This window comes from Mustela nigripes, chromosome 5, assembly GCF_022355385.1.
Source record: "Mustela nigripes isolate SB6536 chromosome 5, MUSNIG.SB6536, whole genome shotgun sequence".
Taxonomy (NCBI): Eukaryota; Metazoa; Chordata; class Mammalia; order Carnivora; family Mustelidae; genus Mustela; species Mustela nigripes.
The window spans coordinates 80,161,736-80,182,951 of record NC_081561.1 but is presented as its reverse complement, the minus strand read 5'-3'; the positions used below and the strand labels follow the sequence as shown (position 1 = coordinate 80,182,951).

Genomic DNA, 21,216 nt, shown 5'->3' with positions numbered 1-21,216 from the left:
AGATGATTCCAGAGAAATAGGAAAAATTACACTGCTGCTCTCAAAGGTGTAGTTTCTATATGAGATCTGGTGCTGTCTTTCCTCGAAGACTTTCTTTTTGTTTTAGACGTCGTTCCTAGATTTTGAGTGATGTTCTGTGGTGCTTCGCTTTCTCCCCAAGACATCTTGAAATATCTTTTGCCTCAGAAAAAATAGGATTTTTCCACTTTGTCACATCACTCATACATAGTTTACTTTCTGATAAAATACAAAGAAACTTTCCTTCCTGACTGTCTGGTCCGGGAAGAGCCCGTGAGGTGTGTGGTTGGGGGGAGAGTGGGGGGCATCCTGCTCCCTCCCCACAGCCTAGCAGCAAGATGGCCTTGAGCATGACTTGTTGACCTCTGCACCTTTGGTGGTTTTTGACTGTAAAACAGAGCCCTACACTTGCTAAAGAGCGGTCTCTCTTGCTTCACTTTGCTGACTGTGTGTCCCCATTGCTGCTGCTCTTTTTATTATTCTGGGCCCTAGAATTTCCTCCAAGTCTCATGCAAGTACAAGGCTGGGCTTCAGAGTCTGCACGTTTCCCTTACATGCATCCTTATTTGAAAAGCCTGGAAAATGGAAACTGGGGGGAATGAGAAGTTTCTCTAAAATGAATATGAGCCCATTTCATGTCCCTGCTTCCTCAAAGCAATAAAACCATGTTTGCCGGAGATGGAGTCCAGGTTGATTGGCATCCGTGTGTTCCACCATCCCGCGAAGCAGCCCCCCCCGACCCCCCCCGCCATCTCCCTGCTCACGGCGCTCTTTTCTGCCCCTGGCAGGCGCTGGCCCAGGCCATCCGGGAAGCCCGAGAGCAGCACCCGGACATGTCAGTCACGAGAGTGGTGGTGCACAAGGAAACGGAGCTGGAGGAAGGGGAAGAGTAAGGAAGGTAAGAGAGGCTGTATCGCCCGGGACCTCTGTCCTGGCCGTTCATGCACCTCGCCCTGCCCAGTGACAAGAAACGTACTTCTCCATCACGCTGTCTGTCTCCTGTGGTCCATATGAGTCTTCAGACTTCATTAGCCCAAGTTCCTCTGCTTACGTTCCCTGCATAAAATTATAAACTCTGTTGACCGATGGGAATGTGATGTTATTAACCACCATGTTTTGAAAACTGCTAGTAATTGACATTTCTGTGTTGTTTTACTGCCTACCAAGTACATCAGTGTAAGTTTTCTTCATTAACGTTCACAGTGACCCTTTGAGGAGGGTGCTACTGCCTTCATTTAAATGAGGCAGTTTTGCTATAGGGGGCACAAAAGGGAGTAGAGTTAATTCCCTTAAATATACACAAAGAATTGTATATCAGAGAATGAACCATAAAGGAAAAGATGGCTTTGGCTATAAAAATTTAAAACTTAAAGGATAAAATGACAAAGTTCAAGATACCTGGCAGAGAAGGAGTCAATATCACGACTCTATCACTAACTCTACTGTCTCATCAAAAAATTCAAGCACTCAAGTAGAAAAATGGGCAAAGGATTAATCCAGTAACCCAGAGAGAAGCTAAGTGAACAATAAGTAAAAAATGTTCAGCCTCATTATGGTTTAAATCAATACAAATTAAAAATTCAGTGTGTAAGTTTTCACTTATAAGCCTGGCAAAGTTTACGTTTTTAGCTTGTGTTGGGGAGGTTGTAAGAGAGAAAATGATACTCTTCTGCTTTATAAACTAGTAATACTTCCTGGAGGACAGTTTAGCAAAGCCCACATTAAGCATGCCTACCATTTAAACCCGTGTTATCAGAAATGTGTAGAAAGGCTTACAAGAGTATTTCTTACAAGAGTATTTCTCACATCTTTGTTAGTATGCATAAAAATCTAAATGGTCCACAGTAAGGATTGCTTATGCCTTAATGCTGCTTCTGTGTGATGACTAAAACATAGCCATTAAAAGTTATGCTAAAGAGTTACTAGTGAAATGAGAAATGTTCAGAATTATGTATGTATTTAAAAAGTAAGTTTTATTGCATAGCATGTATACCAAGATTATCTTTTTGTTTTTAAAATGATCTGTACACTCACTGGTTGATAGCCCACAGGGCAGGCCACAGACGACTGCACATCTTCCAGCTTGGGGTTAGGCCAAGTGCTTTTCCGTCACAGGAGGTCATGGCTCCCACCATTGCAACAGCTGAACTGATTGATAAGAAATGACACCTGACTTTCTTGTTCTTACTGATCTTCATAGATTGTGCATACTAGTCCTTTGTTAATTTTTATGTGTTGTGAATATCTCCAGGTTTGTGGTTTGTCCTTTATTTTCAGTATAGGTCAGTATAGTTGTTCGTATATCGAGGTATCAAGTGTAGTTATTAATGGAAGCTTATATAGTTCAATTATCATGCTTTCCTTTATGGCTTATGCTCTTTCCATACCCCGGGGTGTTAGGGATACTGTTGATCCAGGTATTTGAATGTTGCCTTTCACAGATCAATTCTTAATCCATAAGAAATTGGTTTTTCTGTGTGGTGAAAAACAGCACTGTTTTTTACTTTTGTTTCCTTGAAAAGTAGCCAGTGCGTGGGGGGGGTTCTGAGCACTTTAATTTCCATTAGTCCGTGTGTCTGTCCCTGCTTTAATGCCAGACTGTCTAAATTACTATGCCTTTAAAATGAGTCTTGGTATCTTGGTATCCCCAGCTGTATTTTTTTTCTTCAGGAGTGTCTTGTCAATTCTGGGCTAAAGCTTTCCGTTGCATTTAAACTTCAGAATCAGGTTGTTGGGTTCTAAGATGACCCTGTGGTATCTTCATTAGAGCTGCATGTGGTTTGTAGCTCACTATGGTGAGAATTACATCTTTATGATGTAAAGTATTTTTCCCCACAAGCATAAAAGATCCCTCTTCATTTATATATGGCATTTTTAAATGTCTCCCAATAAAGTTGTATAATTTTTTAACCCAAAAGATTATAAATCTTTTCTAGCTGTTGCTAGTATAGGAAGATACCAGTGACTTTTTAATATTCGTCTTGTATCTAGCAACCTTACTCTTTATATGTTAGATGCTGTTTTCAACACAGGGTGTACAAAAGGCCTACAAGCAAAAATCTTTAAAATTTGAGCACAAGCAAAATATCCATTTAACTGAATAAATGTGCTCTGTTATGTGCAAGGCTGAGCACTCTTAGCTAGCCGTCAGAAGATCAAGTGCTCTAATCTTGCTGGATCTCAAACTATGTGACATTGGGCAAGTCAGCAGGGCTGGTCCAATCCACCTTTACTAATTCACAGGACTTACTATAAGAATATAATAAGAGTATATATAAGAATATTATAAGAATATAAAATAATATTTTAAGAATATAAGTAACGAATGAGAAAATTCAGTGTTATGCAATTATAAGTATTTTTCCTGAATTATGTTAATCGGGAACATAGGACAAAAATTAGTGGCCAATGTGAGCATTACCAATACCCACTTTCATTGTGGCATTTTAATAAGTTTTAAAGTAAGTTAGTTATATCCGTTATTCCTAGCACCCTTTCCTCATTTTTGCAGTGGGCATGCGTGTACACACATACAGCCTGTGAAGTTTGCCTATCTCAGAGGACACCTTTTTAGGCAGCCCTGCTAAACAGATTTAGGCAGTTAAAATGTAAATTCGCATGTAAGGCCAGCAAACTAGATAAATGTGGAAAAATTCATTCATCCATTCCAAAAAACATGAGAACCAAAGTGTCAAGGGTAGAGCTGGGCACTGAGGATGCAAATGGTCAAACTGGGAAACAAACAAACAGGATCCCCTTCCTCGGGAAAGGATCCGGTCTGGGAGGGGAGGTGTAAATATTAAGAAACAAAATGTAATTTGCAAATGTGATAAATGCTCTGAAGGAAGTAATGCGATAGGAGAGAACCAAATAGATTTACGCTGCTGTAAATTTAAGCTTTCCCTTGAGAAAGCGAGTTTGCGGTAAGATCTGAAGGACAAATAGGAGTTACCCCGGTGTCTGAGTCCTCACAGCACCCCGCCTCCTGCTGGCTGCCGCTTGTGCTCGAAGACTTTTCCTTCGCTGGTGCCTGTCAGGGAGGACGAGTGCATGTGCCGCATCGGTTACTCGCCGGCTGCCCCATCAGGGTCCCACAGAGGCAGCAGGTGGGCCAAGGCCAAGTGCAGGCCTGTCACTGAACGCCAGAAAAGAAGAATAAGTACTTACTGGTGGTGTAGCCGCCCCATCTCCCCTTCTCTGACATGAAAAGTTCTCCTCCTGATCTGACTTGACCTCTTCCTTTGGAGGAGCTCTGAGCTTTGGATGAAGCACTGAGAGTGGGAGGCCAGGGCAGTACACAGAAAGGTGGTGGAGGAAGACCCACTGAGGGCCGAGCCTCCCAGGGCTTCCACTCTCAGCTGGGTGCCGACCACGGGGAGGCCCAGAGGAGCTGCCACAGACTCCATGAGAAAGGAAACATGCTTCAGAGGAGTACTTGACTAAGTCTTTGTAGCTGTTTTTCTCTGTGTTCTGAGAAGGACTCCTCCCTTCCCAGTTCATCCTAAATGCATGTTTATGAGCCCGCAGCTAGACACAACACGTCCGTGGCCTTGTCGCCACTGGAATGGTGCTCCTCAAGAGTTCCCATGAGGAAGAAGAGTCCTGCTTGCTGGTTTGGGCTGCAAGGCCTCAGAAAGGATGAGCCCAGGATGGGGAGCTGGCGACTTTGCTTCAGTTGGCTCCATCCCCTTTCTGCACCCAGACTTCAAATAAGTCCCAGTGACTCCTGGAGTCGTCACTGATGTGTAGGATAAAGAGCAAACAAGGCCTCCTTTACAGCTGAAAGTGTGAGCCACCAAAGGAGGAAATGATGGGGGAGCAGTGTCTCATCTGCTCATGTATTTTACTCTTGTTGTTGTTGTTGTTGATTATACCAGTATATACGGAATGCCCATTGGGTGTCATCTATTTACCGTGAAGGTTCACACCAAACAAGGTCTGCACTCAGCAGTAAATCATGGTAGCAGGGTACAGTCTCTGCCTTGAGGATGTGTTCTGAGCTGCGTTGGGTGGGAACAGAAAGGCAAGATCTCTACATTAGGATGGGGTGTCAGATGGCTTCTCACTGGAGCTTTTAGGGGAGTAGGAATAGCTCAGGGAAGAAAGGCACGGAAAGGGGCACTCCAGGCCAGAGCTGGTTCTCTGCTCCCGAGAATGGGGCAGAATCAGGCATGTCTGGGCTGCAGGGCACGTGTTGGAGGAGCGCGATGGGAGTGGCCGAAGCCCGACTCTGAAGAGTCTTACAAGCCAAAAGCTGGAGTTCAGCTCTACTTGGAGAAGCAAAGGGACATAACACCTCGTGTACTGGGGAGATGATAAGGGGATAGAGGTCTGTGACTTGGTGACTGTTGGCATGGGGATATGTAAGTTTGTGATTTGAGAAGATGGCCAAGCAGGGGAGGATCCCAGGCTTCCGGCATGAGCAAATGAGTGGGTGGTGGGAGCTGTAATTTCAATCCTGGGATACAGGTGTTGGTTTTCACAGGACCTGTGCAACATGGCCAGTCTTCTCAGCTCAGTTGTCTTAAAGCACAGGTTTTGTTCTATTTTTTGTTCTTGGTAGTGTAGGAGAACACACCTGCCATGGCATTATGGAGGACGTTTGGAAGTGAATCTGTAAGGGCCTGTCTTCTGCACACGGCATGGTTATTTGGAAAGTTACCAGATAGTCGGAGTGTTAAGAGGAAATGCAGCATCGCAGATCTGCTGGGTTCAAATCTATTTCGTAGTATGTGACCTGCCAAGTTCTTCACGTTTCTATTCCTCAGTTCTGCCATCTGTGAACTGAGGATAATAGAATTTATAGAAGAGTTTGTTTCCAAGGCACGCTGTAGCATATCGAGTCAGCTATAGGAACCATTTTTGCTCCTAGGAATAAATTAAACATTGGAATATCCTTCCCCAGGGGTGTTGAGTTTGAGGTGCACGTGAAATGGCTACATGGGGAGGTCCAGGAGGTCGCCAAGAGCTTTGAGAGAAATCAAAACAGGTTTGGAGCTGAAGGTAGAGGTTTGAAAGTCATCTGAATGTGTCACCTAGTGAGGAAGCCTTTGGTTTGAGGGATGTTACCCTGGACCAGGTCAGAGGAGATGCAGGAGGGGGAATGGGAAAATAGGAAGAAAATGCGGAGGAAACACTGTCACGAAAGTTGCAGAAGACGAGAACTCCAAGAAGGAGAGAGTAATTAAGTCTTGAATATTAAATCAAGTGAACACGTCCTCTGGAATTGTTGGTATAGAATCAGCCTGGGACTTGGTCAGAGCCGCGTCAGGCAGGTAGTGGGGATGGAGCCCTGTCCCATGTTGAGGAAATTGGACTTTTACACGGAAAGTACTTTCAGGAAGCTCTCTGTGCTATCGGGCATTTGTGAATACCAATTTCTACATAAGATAATGTTGTCTTCAAGCTAACATTTCCGAGTCAGGGTGATATTCAGAGTTTCAAGATGAACTTGAGAGCCAGACAGGAAATTAGCATTTGCTGTCTAACTGACTCGCAGGAGAACAGAGCCACATTGGCTAGACTGAGTTCTTGCTCATCACGAGCTACTTATTCCCGTGTGGGCCCTGATGAGCCTGACTTTGTATCTGAAGAAGAAGCCCCAGCCTGTGGACTTCCAGTTCAAGAGCCAGGAGTTTTTCAGGCATATCACATGCCTTGCATTTTTATTTTATTCTCCTTGGCTAGTTGTACTAGTCTTGTACCTAAAATTAGCATTAGTTTTCAATGTAGATTAATCAAGCCTAAAATGCAGATTTACATATAGCCCTGAAAAGCCATTTTAGATTTAGTGGCTGTCAGGCACAGGTACTTTTCACTTTGGCATGCTGTGGAATGTTCTGCTTCATGTTTATAAATCTGACAGGTGCTTTCCATGAGTCAGTTCCAACATATTTGAACCACCCCACAGAAGAGGCACTGGACGCCACCACTGTTGTGCACTTGTTCGCACAAGAGTCACAAATTCTCCAGGGTTTGCTCTTGGGCAAGATTATTATCGACTCTTGTTTTTGCAAATAGAATTATTGTTATTGGGGCTCTCTTTCCTGGTAATAACAGAAGCGATTATTATTTTTAAAAAGAGCTAGGAGAAAATGTAAATGATCCCTAATTCCTCTGCTCCTAGAGTTAGATAATCCCTTTTCACAGTGTATGTATGTGTGAACACATCCACGCCCACGCCCGCCTCTGTGGGCCGAGCTGGGACTGTCGATTCTGTGCTCTAGCCTGTTTGCTCCTCCCCCGGCAGTGCATGGGAGAGAACCTTTCCTGGAAGCCTCAGCCGTTGAACAGACACGTGAGGATTTACGTGACCCCTGTTAATGGGCGTTTAGGTTATTCCTCCGTTGTCACAATTCAGCACGCAGCTGCAAAGGTCATACTCGTGTGTACATTTTGGGGCACGGATTTCATCGTTTTCGTGGCAAATGTTTCCTCCTGAAAGGTTTGAAGAAGTTGCAGTGTATGAACATCCCTATTGCCCCACAGTTTGTCTGAAGCTAAGGATTATAAAACATTTAAGAAATCCTTGCCCATCTAGTGAGGAAAGAGCATTTGTTCCCCTCATCTCCTTTTTTAATTGTGAGGAAAGAGCATTTTGTTTTCATTGCTAGTGAGGCTCAAACACACACACATACACACACAATTTTATTTCTTTTGATTTGTCAGTTCTATCCCATTTTTCTGTTCAGGTGTTAATTATCTTATCTCGGACAGATTTATTAAGGTTACTAACCCTTTCATCCCAAATGTTTTGTATTTTCTCTAGTTTTTCATTATTATTGAGAATTAAAAATAGCACCAAGCTGGGGGAGGGAGGGCGAAGGCCAGACAAAATCAACAGATTGGAAGCATGAAGGTCGCAGCCAGAGTTTGGTCTCTTTGGCCCAAACAGTATTTTTTAGAATTTGAATTAATGAACAGTGCCTAAAACAGGAAGGCACCAACTGATTTCAGAACCATCAGGAGCTCCAGTGGCATTGGGCCTGCCCTCTCGCATGGTGGCGGCACCACCCTCGGGCAACAGAAGAGCCCTCCTGAGCCACCTGTGACTCCTCAGGAGGCCCTGGGTACCCCATCTCCCTGCTCACGTGTTCACCCACCTGGCCTCTGAGGGGTGGGCGTGGCGATCGTGACTTTATTATGCCTTAGGCTGGATGAGGGCATATGGAGAAGTATGAAAATCAGAAGAATATTTTATTATAAACAGTTTAAATTACAGCCTCTTCTCTCCCCACCAGCCCCCCAACAACTCTTTTTCAATGAGGAAGTAGAATCCTGGAGAATAAAGTAATCGTCATCAGTCCCTTATACTCAGGACTCCTAAATGCCATCCATGTGCGGAGCTCAAGAGAGTTTCATCTGTCTGAAGAACCACAAATGTCGGTCATCCCAGATACTATTTTCTAAATGTGTAAATTTGTGGTGGCATTAGGAGGGAATTTTGCAGTGGTAACCCAGTAGTGTGTGTTTAAGATATTCCTGACCCCATGACGATTACATTGGAGGACCTGTTAGCCCTACATTTATTTAATTCTCATGATCAAAATAATTCCATTAGCCTTAGAGCTAGTAGAGTGTCTAGACTTGTCAGGTATGATAGCCAGTCCTCACCTGTGCTATTTGAAACATGGCTCTTCCAAATTGAGATGTGCTATAAGTAGAATATAACATACTGGATTTGAAGATGTTAGAAAAATAGTGTAGACTAATAATCTAGAGATTTGGGTCTAGAGATGAACTCTTTTGAGTTCCACTAAACTTCTATTGAAGGAAAACACAAAACAAATATTTGGTGAGTTCTGTTCATATATGGTTTGGTGAGTTCTGTTCATATATGGTCTCCCCCCCCAAAGATAACGGTTTTGATACTGTTTTTTAAGTGCAACTTTTATTTGATGCTTTATCAGATAAAATGTTTTCTCATCTCTTTATCTTATGAACCTAAGATCGATACAGGCTTAGCTAGAATACGGTATACTGAGTGTAACCTTATTCTTGTCCATTTGTTACTTAAAAGAACCTTTAAGAGTTTGTAAATGCTCTCATATCACATTCCCGTGAGATTTATACCTAGCAGAATGAACCAGAATATCTGGCTTTAGGGCCAGATATTAACTACGGGTAGACACGTAGAAACCTTTGTCAGGGCTCTCAGCGATTTGGGAAAGCCATTTTAAAAAAGAAGGCAGAGTCATCCCTGGATATGATAGATGTAGTTACTTAACAAAAGAACAGAAAAAGGAAACCGCAAACTTTCCACTTCAATCAGCAGGTGTAAGTAATGGGGAAGACTGGTGACAGTGCTTCCTGCTGTGAAATACAATTGTTTGTTTGTTCCCCCGCCCAAGGCCCTGCGCTCTCCGCTCTCCGTTCTTGCCTTTGCAGCTCAGTCCCTAGCACCTTCATCTGTAGATTCGTCAGTGCTGACTCCTGTCACGACACCATGCTTGGGGCACTCTGGTAGCTCTGGTGAGCAAGAGATGAACCCATGAGAACCTGAATGCAAAGAACATAGAGAGTCAAATGTAGTGTTTGGAAAGCCTTGATGAAAGACTGTGAAAGTTGATTGAAATTTCTGATGGGTAAATCCGAGACCTCCCCAGAAAGGTATCAGGGAAGCCTCTCTCCGCAGAGTGCCGGGAGGGGATTCGAACTTGCAGAGGTGCGCAGAGCGGAAGAAGCTTGCCCCAGAAGCAGTGGCAGGGGTGGCAGGGAGAACAGCTCTCGCGTGTGGCTGTGTGTTGAGTTCCCAGCAGGGCTGGAAAGAGCACAATATAGTTGGCACTCAAGAGGAGGCCGAGACAGTGGCGGAGGAACCCTGGTCCAAAACCTACACGTGAGTCGGACCCATATGAGAGCCCACGCGAGAGCCTCTTGAGACCACAGAGGCGCCCTAACAGCATTAATATGTTCAGGCCAAATAAGCGATGCAAAATTATTTCCCTGAACTATATGTTGAATGGGTGCTGTTTTTCATTTGGCCAAAAAGAAGAAAACACTCGACTTAATGTTTCGCTCTGAATTCAGCAGGCACACAAATCTGTGAGAAAAGGAAAGGAGGGTGATACACGAGGGATGGCAGACTCTCCACAGGCAGATCCCAAACTTTGTTGTCTCAGGACACTTTACACTCTTAAATATTGCCGAAGGGCCCAAAGAGCTTTCGTTGCTGTGAATTATACATACCAAAAGTTACCGTAGTATAAATAAAAATTATTGAAATTTACCAGATTATAAATGAAACAGAACAAATTAAAAATATTTATGAAAGAGTTCAAAATAATCAGTAAAAGAAGCCTGTCAGAAAAGGCCACATGTACTGTGTGGTTACAATGATATCAAATCCTACAAAAGGCAAAGTGATTGAGACAGATCACTGGTTGTCACAGAGCTCCTTGGAAGAGTCTTTAAATACGGGGAAGCTATTGGGCCACCTGGGTTGCTCAGTTGAGCAACTCTTGATTTTGGCTCAGGTCATGATCATGGGGTCATGGGATCAAGCCTTACATTGGGCTCTGTGCTCAGTGTGGAATCTGAGGATTCTCTCTCTCCTCTCTTCTGCCCCTCCCCTGGCTCGCTTTTGCATGCACACCTACACGCGCACTTTTTCTCAAATAAGATCTTTGAAAAAAACAATATCGGGAAGCTATCAAGCTCATGGTGGCCAAAATACAATCTCCCAAGATTCTAGTTTTCACCTGCATGCTTGAATTTTATCACTGGCCACAAGTCCATGGTCAGTTGTTTTCCTTGAGATGACAGGCTCGCCTCATTGTCAAGAAAATGCCTGCCTACTAGAATAACAGTTTGTCCATCAGTAATTCTCAAATAAAAAAGGTGTTTATGAAATAAAGGCTTCTTCAATTCCCAGTTCGAGCGTTCCTTTCTTCTCTAGCCATCCGTTGTACTTCCGTATGCAGCAGGAGTGTGCTGTGCCCATTTTCCTTTTCATTATCCAGAATGTTAGAAAGACACGAACTCAGCGGATGGGATGTAAGACAGTAATTTTCTGTTTCATCCAGGACATCCTTAAGTGAGGCTGGCTTGCCTTCTTTGTTCCTTGTTTCACTGAGAGTGTATGGTGGCAACAAGTCCAGTGACTTCTGGTGCAATTTGGTGCCACCGTCTTGACCTGTGGCAAGATGCTAACAGGTGTGTTCCCCCTTGTTGTTGCGCTATCGGTGAAAATGTCCACACCCCAAAAAGGGCAATTAGTGTCTTAGTGTGGTTGTGAAATCTTTTTTTTTTTTTTAATGTAATAGCTTTGACTTCACAACTCCCTGAAAAAAGAGTCTCTGTGACCCTCAGGGTCGGCCAAGCACTCTGAGAACCAGTGGTGCTACCAACACTGTAAGAATCGACTTTCCTGGGTTAACCAAATAGAAAATTTTTAAAATATTTGAGAGAGAATCCGTGCATTCATGCATGAGCAGTGAGAGGGGCAGAGAGAGAGAAGCAGGCTCCTCGCTGAGCTTGGAAGCCAGACAGGGTTCTGATCCCAGGACCCTGGGATCATGACCTGATCAGAAGGCAGATGCTTAACCCACTGAGCCACCCAGGCACGCCCCACCCCTCACCCAATAGAAATTTATTCTACTTGCATTTTTGGATCTAAGACTCCTGTCTTCCCATGGAAATTATGTAAAAAGTGAAAATCAAATGTGCATATTGGAGACCCAAGGAAGAAAGCTTCCCATTAGGAATAACTGACGCCCATAACCATGAACTCTTGTATTTAAAACTGAACACTTGAGTGCATGGATCTCATTTTTATTTAGGAAAGAGTTGGATTGTCTCTCGCATAAATTTTCATATTTTCAAGAACTCTGGCTATACTGCTGCCCTACGGGAATTGAATCTTACTTAATCCAAAGACAAATGTTACGGTTTCTTGCTTTAGTTTAATTATTTTTGGATGAAAGCCGTATTTTTGCATTTTTATTGAGACTCCCCTCTGGATAAGTGCTTTACCACTTACAGGCAGAATTTCTGGTGGCTTGGGTCAAGTGCTTTTTCATGAGTGTACATTTTCAGTTTACTGAGTCAGTTTCTGGAGAAGAGCATGCTCAAACTTAAGCCCCATGCTGGGAGCCCCCATCTCTGGAAACTCGGAAGCTCTGCTTTTCAAATGAAGTCACAGAACCTCTGTGCTTGAGTGTGATTTCCCACTGCTCCTCAGGCACACTAAAATAAATCAGAGTGTTCCAGAACCATCTGTGAGGACTTAGGGCAAAGTGGGCAATAGGCACATATCCTTGAGGAATTTAGATCTAGAGTGAGAGCTGGGATTGGATGAGACAACCACGCTGAGCTATTCCCATATTGACCAAAAGAGGGGGACAGAGGCTAGGGAACGGGGTTGTGCGAGTTAGAAATGTTCACTGACATTGTATGTAGTGTGTGGGGGGGTACCGATGGAAACAGTGGTTTGGGCTTCTGTTTTTACTTGACCAAAATTCTAATACCTAACATATAATCCACTTACTTCAAAGCTGTGGTCTTATCCAAACTCCAGGTGAACATTATGATGTCATCCAAAGGAAAAGCCTAATAATACCTGTCCATTTGTACTGACCAAAAAAAAAAAAAAAAAAAGTTCAGCTGTTGTGAATATGAGGAGGAATTCAGGCTTTAAAAAAAAACAAACAAACACAAATATGAAGGGTTTGGGATTTTTATTTTTCTCACAGATACATGCCAGAACAGAAAACATGTAAATGCCTGATGCTTGTATACCAATGGCATTGGTGGTTCTTTTCTTTTCTCCTTGCCAGCTCAAAAGCCTAGATGTTTACTACTTGCAGGAATATATTTCTATATGTGTTTAAGTACAGAAAGCAGTCAGAAGAGAGGTGGATGGGTCAATTATAAACTTCCTACGATGAATTATTCCCTATTTATCCAGGACATGAGGAATTGGGATGTTCTGAAATGCTGAATATCTAATTAGCTCAGAGTTACACTTGATTTACTGCTTCTTAAAGAACGAGGAAAAAAATGCACTTGAGAGAGGAAAAAAATGCGCTTAACATTAAAATTACAATAAATGTAATTTTCTTTCAGTCTAAAAACTGTTTGGAATTCTAAGAGTGTGTTAAGGTTGTCATTTGTAATACTTATTACCAGAGGAGGAAATTGGTTTCTTTCTTTCTAGTGGTTTGATTGCGAATAAATGAAAGTAAATGACATTTGAGTTTACATGGGTAACTATGTCTTTTTCTCCACGTATATTTCAATAAATGTTGAAGCTCTTTGAAATCAAGATCTCTCATTCAGTTCCTACACACTCCTAATTCCTGTTTACTTGTCTGCTAATGACTTGGAAACAAGTTTAATTTTAGCTTTCTTTTCTAAATTGAAATTTTTTTTATTTTTGGTGAAAACAGATTCAGTGAAATAATGTGACATGGAATCTAGAGGAAATGGAGAATAGGATCCTAAGCTCATTCTTTCTGTGGGTTTCCAGGCACTGGTAACCTGAGGGCTTCCTTTTCTATAATAGAAGCTGGGCATAAGTGGTATCTCTGTTCAAGAACCCAGCAACCAGCCCGCAAAGATCAAGAATAGATCTTGACTGATCGATTCTATGACTGAGGCCGTAGCTAACTCCCAAATCCAATTTGATATGGTAGTTTTATCCATCCCTGATCACCATTCCCAAGTTTCTGTTCATAACTACTAACCTAAAAAGAGACGACATTATCTTTTTTCCATTGATCCGCACCCTGCCCTGTGCCCGCCCCTATAGCCTGCCTAGAATCAAGCAGAAGTCCTAATGAGTAACCAAATAGCCTAAAGCAGGCAACAGGTGAGAGACAATGAATTTGATTAATCAGTCTGTCTTATATAATGAAGAGGCTAAAATAATATCTGTGATAATCTCAGTGGTGGGGAGTTTTTCTGTGAAAACAAGACTTTTTAATCTAACCAAAAGAATGTGCATTCTAATTGACTCGGGGGCCAGTGTCCCTTGGAAAGGACCTTAATTACCACCCTCCACTGTCTTCTGCCATCACCTACCATATGCCAAAACTTCAACTAAGAAATGAAAAATTACCTTCTCAAAACCCTTTTCTCTCTCTGGGGTGATGCACCATCTGTATTTTTTTGTCTGCCTCCCTGTCCACTCCCATTTTAGTCCTATCTCCTCCCTCCTTCCGTCCCTCCCTCTGATTGTGGCCTCCCCTCCCACCCCCGGGTTCATGCCCCTCCTTTTTCCTTACACCTGTAAAGACTAGTTCACCTATGAGTTTCACTCACCCTCTGCACATCCCTGGTCCTAAGACCTCACCTGGGCTTTATGCCTGTCCTGAGGTCCCAGACTCCAAACCTGATCGCGCTCCCTGGTACTTTCTTGCCTGTCCCCACCCTCCAATAGTTCTCCTACAGGGTGCCTCTCCATCCACCCTTCGCCCTGGTTTTATTAAAGTCGGAGTCCTCATCACCTAGCCATCCTACATGGCCCTCTTGTCTCTCTCCTGCCCAGCCTTAGCCTCTTCATCAGACTGAAGCTGCAGCCCTGTTTTCAGAACATAAACCAGGCCATGTCAGGCCTTCCTCAAAACCCGCCTCCTCTTCTCCTGAGCTTGTCACGTGCCACGTGGACTCGCTAACCCCTGGCTCTCTGACCTGTCTTCGGCCTCTTGCTCTCTACCTCAGGATCACTGCAGCAAACCGACAGCTGGTCTTTCGTCTGAATGCCCTTTCTGACTTCAGTTCTTTTTTTGTCTGTTTGATCACGTCTGTACTCCTCAGTCTGGGATTAAAGAGTAGACCTAATATTTTTTACCCAACCTTCCATTCCTCACCCTATTATTACTTCTCTCCAATAACGCCCATTTCTTCACTATCCTGTCCTCACTCATTCTTGCTCCCCGCCCCCCATACTCTGCATACCCCCACTTAGACATTGCGCTGTCTCACTTCCTGGCCTCTTGCCCCATTCTCTTCTCCTCACCTGCAGCCCCTTTTCTGTTCATTTCAAAGAAGTCAGAATGGACTTTGTTTTTCCTCCTCTACTTGAATCTAACGTTAAAGCCTACATGGGTTTCTCTGTTTGGGACTGTTGATATATGAGTTACCTCTTTTATAATTAACTCTGTGTGCATGTTCCTATTTGCCAGTATGTTTCTGGTGCTTGTCAGATCTCCACATAGTGTAAGGCCCGCTGGGGTGGCATAGACTTTCCTGCTTGTCTTCTGGTCTACGTGCTATTGACTAGAAGAGTAAATAGAAGAGTAGAACGAGGCAAATGGTAACTGTGGGTCATTTGACTTGGAATTGGATGGCACATTACTTACATTGTTTTTCAAGCCTCTGTCTTGGGAATATTTAAGTCTTCTCTCTCTTTATTTTCCTCCTAGAAATTCCATTTTTTAAACAACACTCAACTTTGTGAACCTGAAGAATTTTGATCATTCCAAGTCCTAATGCCACACCACTACTCCAGCGAATTTATACTACGACTGGTAACAATGACCAGAAGCCTGAAGAATTAAAATGCCAACAACCAAACCTTACCTTAACAGCTCTGGTCTATACTGTTTCCTCGCATTTTAATACATTATTTTGTTTTATAACCACTTCTAAATATTCTTGATTCTTTCTTCTTCTTCTCTTCTTTCTTTCTTTTTTTTTTTTAATTAGGAAGTTTTGTTTTTGTTTCCCGTTTACTTTGTGTACAACTACCTGCATTTTATCACTCATTTTGATCAAATGATAGTGAACAAAGCCAGCCCCATGCTGGTAAGGTGCTGTTCACTTGAACAGGTGCTGTTGTGCGGAAAGGAAACTCTGTGACTAATTTCCATAGTGGCTTTCCTGCCTTCCGGATCTTTCCCACTGAATCCTTACCATAAATATTTACGGAGTTTTCAGATTGCAGTAAATATACTGTATGAGAAAATATTAATACAGATTAAAAGCATTTCTTACATCCTGAAAATTTTCTAATGTTTGAGAATTTCATCGGGGCTGTTTTTTATATTGAATCCTTTTCGACTTTCCAGTCCTCTGACTTTCCCCTGAAAGTCAGAGATGCTCCCGACTGGACAATTACGAAGAAGCTCACTGACCACGCACTGTGTTTTGAGACCCTGTCATGCCACAGTGCCAACGCTTCTCAGACACATGCTCTTCGGCAGCATTCCAGAACCTGGAGGGAGGAAAAAGAGAAACTACTGTTTCTTCCCTTCTACTAAAAATTCAGGCAGCTTAAAACCTTAGTGCTTTCTTTCTTAACATGTCCAAATTTCAAGACTTTCCATTATTTGACCCCTTTGTGTAGCACACTTGCTTTGTATTAAACCTCCTTGTGTACTTGTAAAACTGACTTTCTGTTATCGAGCAGGTGTATCTCTTTCAGATATAGTTGGATGATTCACACAGGTTTGAGGACACTGGGGGAGGAGCAGGGGCTGTGGTGGTGTTTTTGGTGGTTGTAAGGAAGTGAAACCACTTACAGCCAACACCGGAGACCTGATAGGGGCCTATTAACGATATTGAACATGTTTTCCTTTGCTTTTGACCCTATGTATAGTTCTGATGCCAGATTAGATTTATAGCAGCTTCAAGTTGTATTAAATGATATTTTGCTTTCTGTAATACTGTTATAAAATAAAGTTTGTTTATTCTCTAAACTTGCCACTTCTCTTTTTTGCAAAGGTTTAAAAAATAAACTGGACTGATCTTTTCAGGCGAAAGTCTTACTATATGGTGAAATGCAGCATTTTTTAGAACCTGTTGCTTCAATCTTTTATAATTTGCGGCTGCCGCCCGCATACCAATGCAAAATGGCTAAGGCAGCGCTGAAGGTTCGGACGTCCGTTGTTCGGAGTGCTGGATTCCTCCTGCCTGGGTACACGGTGCCCACCACTGCCTTGCAGATTCTCCAAGGGAAAATCCCGCTTGTTTTCTCTGTGTATGTTTTGTTTTTGTTTTCAGAAAATATTTTCGTTCCACCACCTGAACCCGCCTCTGCTTCAGGTTTTGCTCTACTGTCCTGTGGGCCTCAGTGTATGAAACAGAATGGGTTCTGCCAAGGGGCCGTGTCCATGTCTAGTCGGGGTGTTTCATTATGAAACTTCTGCCCAGACACCTTGGATTAAGTGCTCCATTTTCTTCTACACATTGAAATCATTACACAGCAAATGACCAACAGGGTCTATTCCATTTTAAAATGTTACATAGGATTCCTCAAGTCATTTAAAGTGAGCGTGTTAAATCCAACGTACATGACTGTCTGCTTTGGGATCTGTCCCCACTGAATTATCTCTCACCTTATGAAAGGTCTTTCTCACTTCCTGCAGAAGTATTACAAAAACCACTCCTCTCTGGAGAAGCGGATCTCAGCAAGCCGAGCCTTAGTGACATTAGGGAGCCAAATGTGGCTCTGCGAATCTATTTCTCATCAGAAAGCTTATATGGATAGTGTTCATATTTAAAGCAGAAGTTGGACTTACTAAGAGTTCTTCACAAACCAGATCTGCCCATCCTTCCGGTGATAATGGCCCTGATAAGAAGTGTCCATGGCAACTCCCAGTGAATAGGAAATGCTGTGTTGGATTTGGGCTCAGTTTCATTCAGCTGAGATAGCAGGGTTGGGGCTTGGGGTCCTGGAGACACCTGAAGCACCTGAAGGATTGGGGCTTAGGACCCAAAGAGCAGCTGGGCACCATGTAGATAAGTGATGTCATGTGTAGCTGCAGCTGCAGGACTGCCATTCTGAATATTTTGTAGTTCTTCAAAAGTATTTCCCAGGATATTACCTGGTCTATAAAGTAAGCTTTCAGAACCTCAAATGATAGAATAAGAAAGTAGGTCAACAGTGTTCACTGAGATGAGGGACGTCTGGGTGTAATTATTTATCTTAAAAGCCATATAATTGCAGGGTGATAAGTAAAAATTCCTTTTGCCTGCATGGGGGTTTTTATAGGCAACATTTTACGTAAGCTTTATAAGCAGTCCTGTGTGGGATGCAGGAAATATCGGTGCGTTTTCCGCAGGTGAGAGCTGGATAAAAAATAAGGTTATTTTTAAAATATGTAGAGTTGGTAGATGGTTGGTATTTGACCATCATGAGTGGCTTCTGTTTTATGATACATTGTACATTGCATTATTCATTGCATAGACCCACAGTTCATAGAATGCCTATCACCAAGACTCCAGCAATGACGCGGACTGTAGCCACAACGACTGCCCAACACGGACAAGTATCCCCCTTATTCAAGCACAAAGTTGTTTGATATCTGAACACATAATTGAGAATTCAATTATAGGTAGGGAGGAGTGAGTTGTGGTTCAGATGAAACAAGATTGGCCATTAGTGGATAATTGCTAAAGCCAGGTGATGGTAAATAAGGGTTTATTATATCATCCTGTTAAAATAGTCCCTAATAAATGTTAAAAAAAAATACCCTAAGGCCCCATAATTTTTTTTAAAGTCCTTCCTCCATGTATTGTTAGGGAAGAATACATCATTCTTCATTGCATGGTGCTCTGGTCAGTTTCCACCTGTTTTCCGTGCTTGCACAAGAGACTGGGACACTGGACTGTCACTGTTGAGACAGTGACCAAAGGGAAGGTACCTTGATGAGTTTTACAGAAGCCAGCCTGGACTCAGATGGATCCTTGCATGCACCCATTCATATGTCTGCTGGGATAAGGCCATAGTGTAGCACCTGCTCCAGAAGATAACACGGCCAGCTGGCAAATCCGAGATGCTGCTCTCCTGACCCTTGACCCCAAGGCCAAAAACACTGACCCTGTGTACAGCTGCGGTGCTAGATTAGATTTATAGCAGCCTCGGGTTGTATAAAGTGATACTTTGCTTCAAATACAAAGGCCTCAGAGACCTGCAGATGGACCTTGGAATCCCTAACTCAGAGTAAACTGAACCATGTGACTTTAATGAAGTCACTTAAATCCCTCTAAAGTGAGGGTACTTCTGCGTCCCAGTGCAGGGATATTCTGATAAACATGTGTGCAATGCCTAGCAGAGCTCCAAGCCCAATAATACCCTCCCAACATGGCAAGCGTTGTGGGGGGTAAGCCCACTGTGCACGAGGTGATCTACCCCTGGCAAATTTGTGGAAGATCATTGTCATTCTGAGCTGTGTTGAGGGCTTTCCCCTAGTAGAATTCTGTGCTATTCTAAGGTTACTGGGGAAGCCTGTTGAGAAGATTTTGGCTTTGAGTGTATGTGGACCTTACTTCCCCGAGAACCCCACAGTGTCAGGGACATCTTAGGGTCTACTCATGGTCTACCCCGTGGAGGTAGCACAGACTGCAGGCTTCCTAACCACAGACTCTTGGATGGATTTCAAGGGTCTGAATTTGCCCCTAAATATATGCAAAATTGTGGGTGTGTGCACTTTTTTTTTTTTTTAAGATTTTATTTATTTACTTGACAGACCGAGATCACAAGTAGGCAGAGAAGCAGGCAGAGAGAGAGAGGAGGAAGCAGGCTCCCTGCTGAGCAGAGTGCCTGATGCCAGGCGATCCCAAGACCCTGAGATCATGACTTGAGCTGAAGTCAGAGGCTTTAACCCACTGAACCACCCAGGCACTCCCTGTGTGCATGTTTCTTAAGAATAAATACCTGGTTTTCATTTAGTTCTCAAAAGGTTTCTTTATTATCTAAATAAAAGTTAGGAACTTCTGCTCTTAATAATCTGGGTTTGGAAATGTTGGTTTGGGGTTTTGGAGGGGAGGGGGATGGGGGATTGGGTGAGCCTGGTTGTGGGTATTAAGGAGGGCACGTATTGCATGGAGCGCTGGGTGTGGTGCATAAACAATGAATTTTGGAACACTGAAAAAAATAAAATTAAAAAAAAACAGTGGAAGGAATTTTTAAATTTCCAATCTGTTTGGTGGTAAGTATAAATAAAATATTTTGAATGCATGTTTTCTGTTCTGTTGTTTGTCTCTCATTTTCCAGGGTAATTATCATTGTGTAAATTCTGATAAACTCAGAGGTCTCTTTGGATTAGCACACTAATTATAAAGTCAGGAAGCAAGAATCTCCAAAGAGTATTTGTTCTAAAAATTGTGTTTCTAAACAAGTTAGAAAATTAATTTCCAGAATGTGCTTTAACAGTTATGAATTATGAATTCTGATTTCTGAAACAAAACATTGCCAAGAAGCTTAAGATTTCAAGGAAAAGTTGTTTCTGGTGTATGGGAGTATTTATTTGTTCTTGATTTTCTTTTTTTTTTTTTTTTTTTTAAAGATTTTATTTATTTGTCAGAGAGAGAGTGAGAGCGAGCACAGGCAGACAGAGTGGAAGGCAGAGGCAGAGGGAGAAGCAGGCTCCCTGCGGAGCAAGGAGCCCGATGTGGGACTCGATCCCAGGATGCTGGTATCATGACCTGAGCCGAAGGCAGCTGCTTAACCAACTGAGCCACCCAGGTGTCCCTGTTCTTGATTTTCTAATTGCTATTAAATTCTAGAAAATGCTAGAGGCTGTTACCTGGTCGAATTAATTACAAGTTTCCTTTTTAAGGGTTCCGAATAATATTGCTGGGTGGGACATACTGTGTGTCCTTCCTAGTCTCATTTTCTGTTTGGTCCACTTGTATAGGTCCGTGATGTAGAGGAACCATCAGGCTTGGCAGTTTCCCACTTGATGAGAGAGGTGCAAAGTTAGTATTAACCACTGTATTTAGCTCTGTTTAAAAAAAAATAATATATATATATATATATATATGACCCCTGGGTCGTTCAGAGGTTAAGCGTTTGCCTTTGGCTCAGGTCATGATCCCAGGGTCCTGGGATCGAGCCCGCATCGGGCTCCCTGCTCAACCAGGAGCCTGCTTCTCCCTTTCCCACTCCCCCTGCTTGTGTTCCCTCTCTCCCCTCCCTGTGTCTGTCTCTGTCAAATAAATAAATAAATATTTAAATATATATATATGTATATATACATATATATATTTTCCCCCCTTTGGTGAATTTTCACTGAGTATTTGGCAACCTAACAAGAGCATTATTTTATTGACGGTCTCAATATTATATTGACGGTGGGGAAGAGCTGGAGATACTTTCAGTATTAGAATATTAGAAGTAAGATGAGCCATTATGAGATGGTGTGGGGTTGTGTATGCTTTGGGGGCGCTGGGCTTTGGAGCACGGGATGGAGCAGAATAGAGGCTAGCGTAAGGAGACTGTAGCCGGTCTAGGTGGCAGGAGTGGTGCAGAGG

At 42.9% G+C, this 21,216-nt stretch overlaps 1 protein-coding gene across 15 annotated transcripts in view; it reads left to right on the top strand.

Annotated features, from left to right (window-relative positions):
* EPB41L2 (erythrocyte membrane protein band 4.1 like 2) overlaps positions 1–16,658 on the top strand; it is a 211,351-nt gene extending 194,693 nt beyond the window's left edge. For all 15 annotated transcript variants that reach the window (XM_059400722.1, XM_059400719.1, XM_059400726.1 and 12 more), the window contains 2 exons: positions 807–916; positions 15,384–16,658. In XM_059400722.1, coding sequence (XP_059256705.1) covers positions 807–911 — 105 coding nt within the window. In that variant the 3' untranslated portion in view covers positions 912–916; positions 15,384–16,658. The remainder of the gene's footprint in view (positions 1–806; positions 917–15,383) is intronic.
* The last annotated feature ends 4,558 nt before the right edge of the window (positions 16,659–21,216 follow it).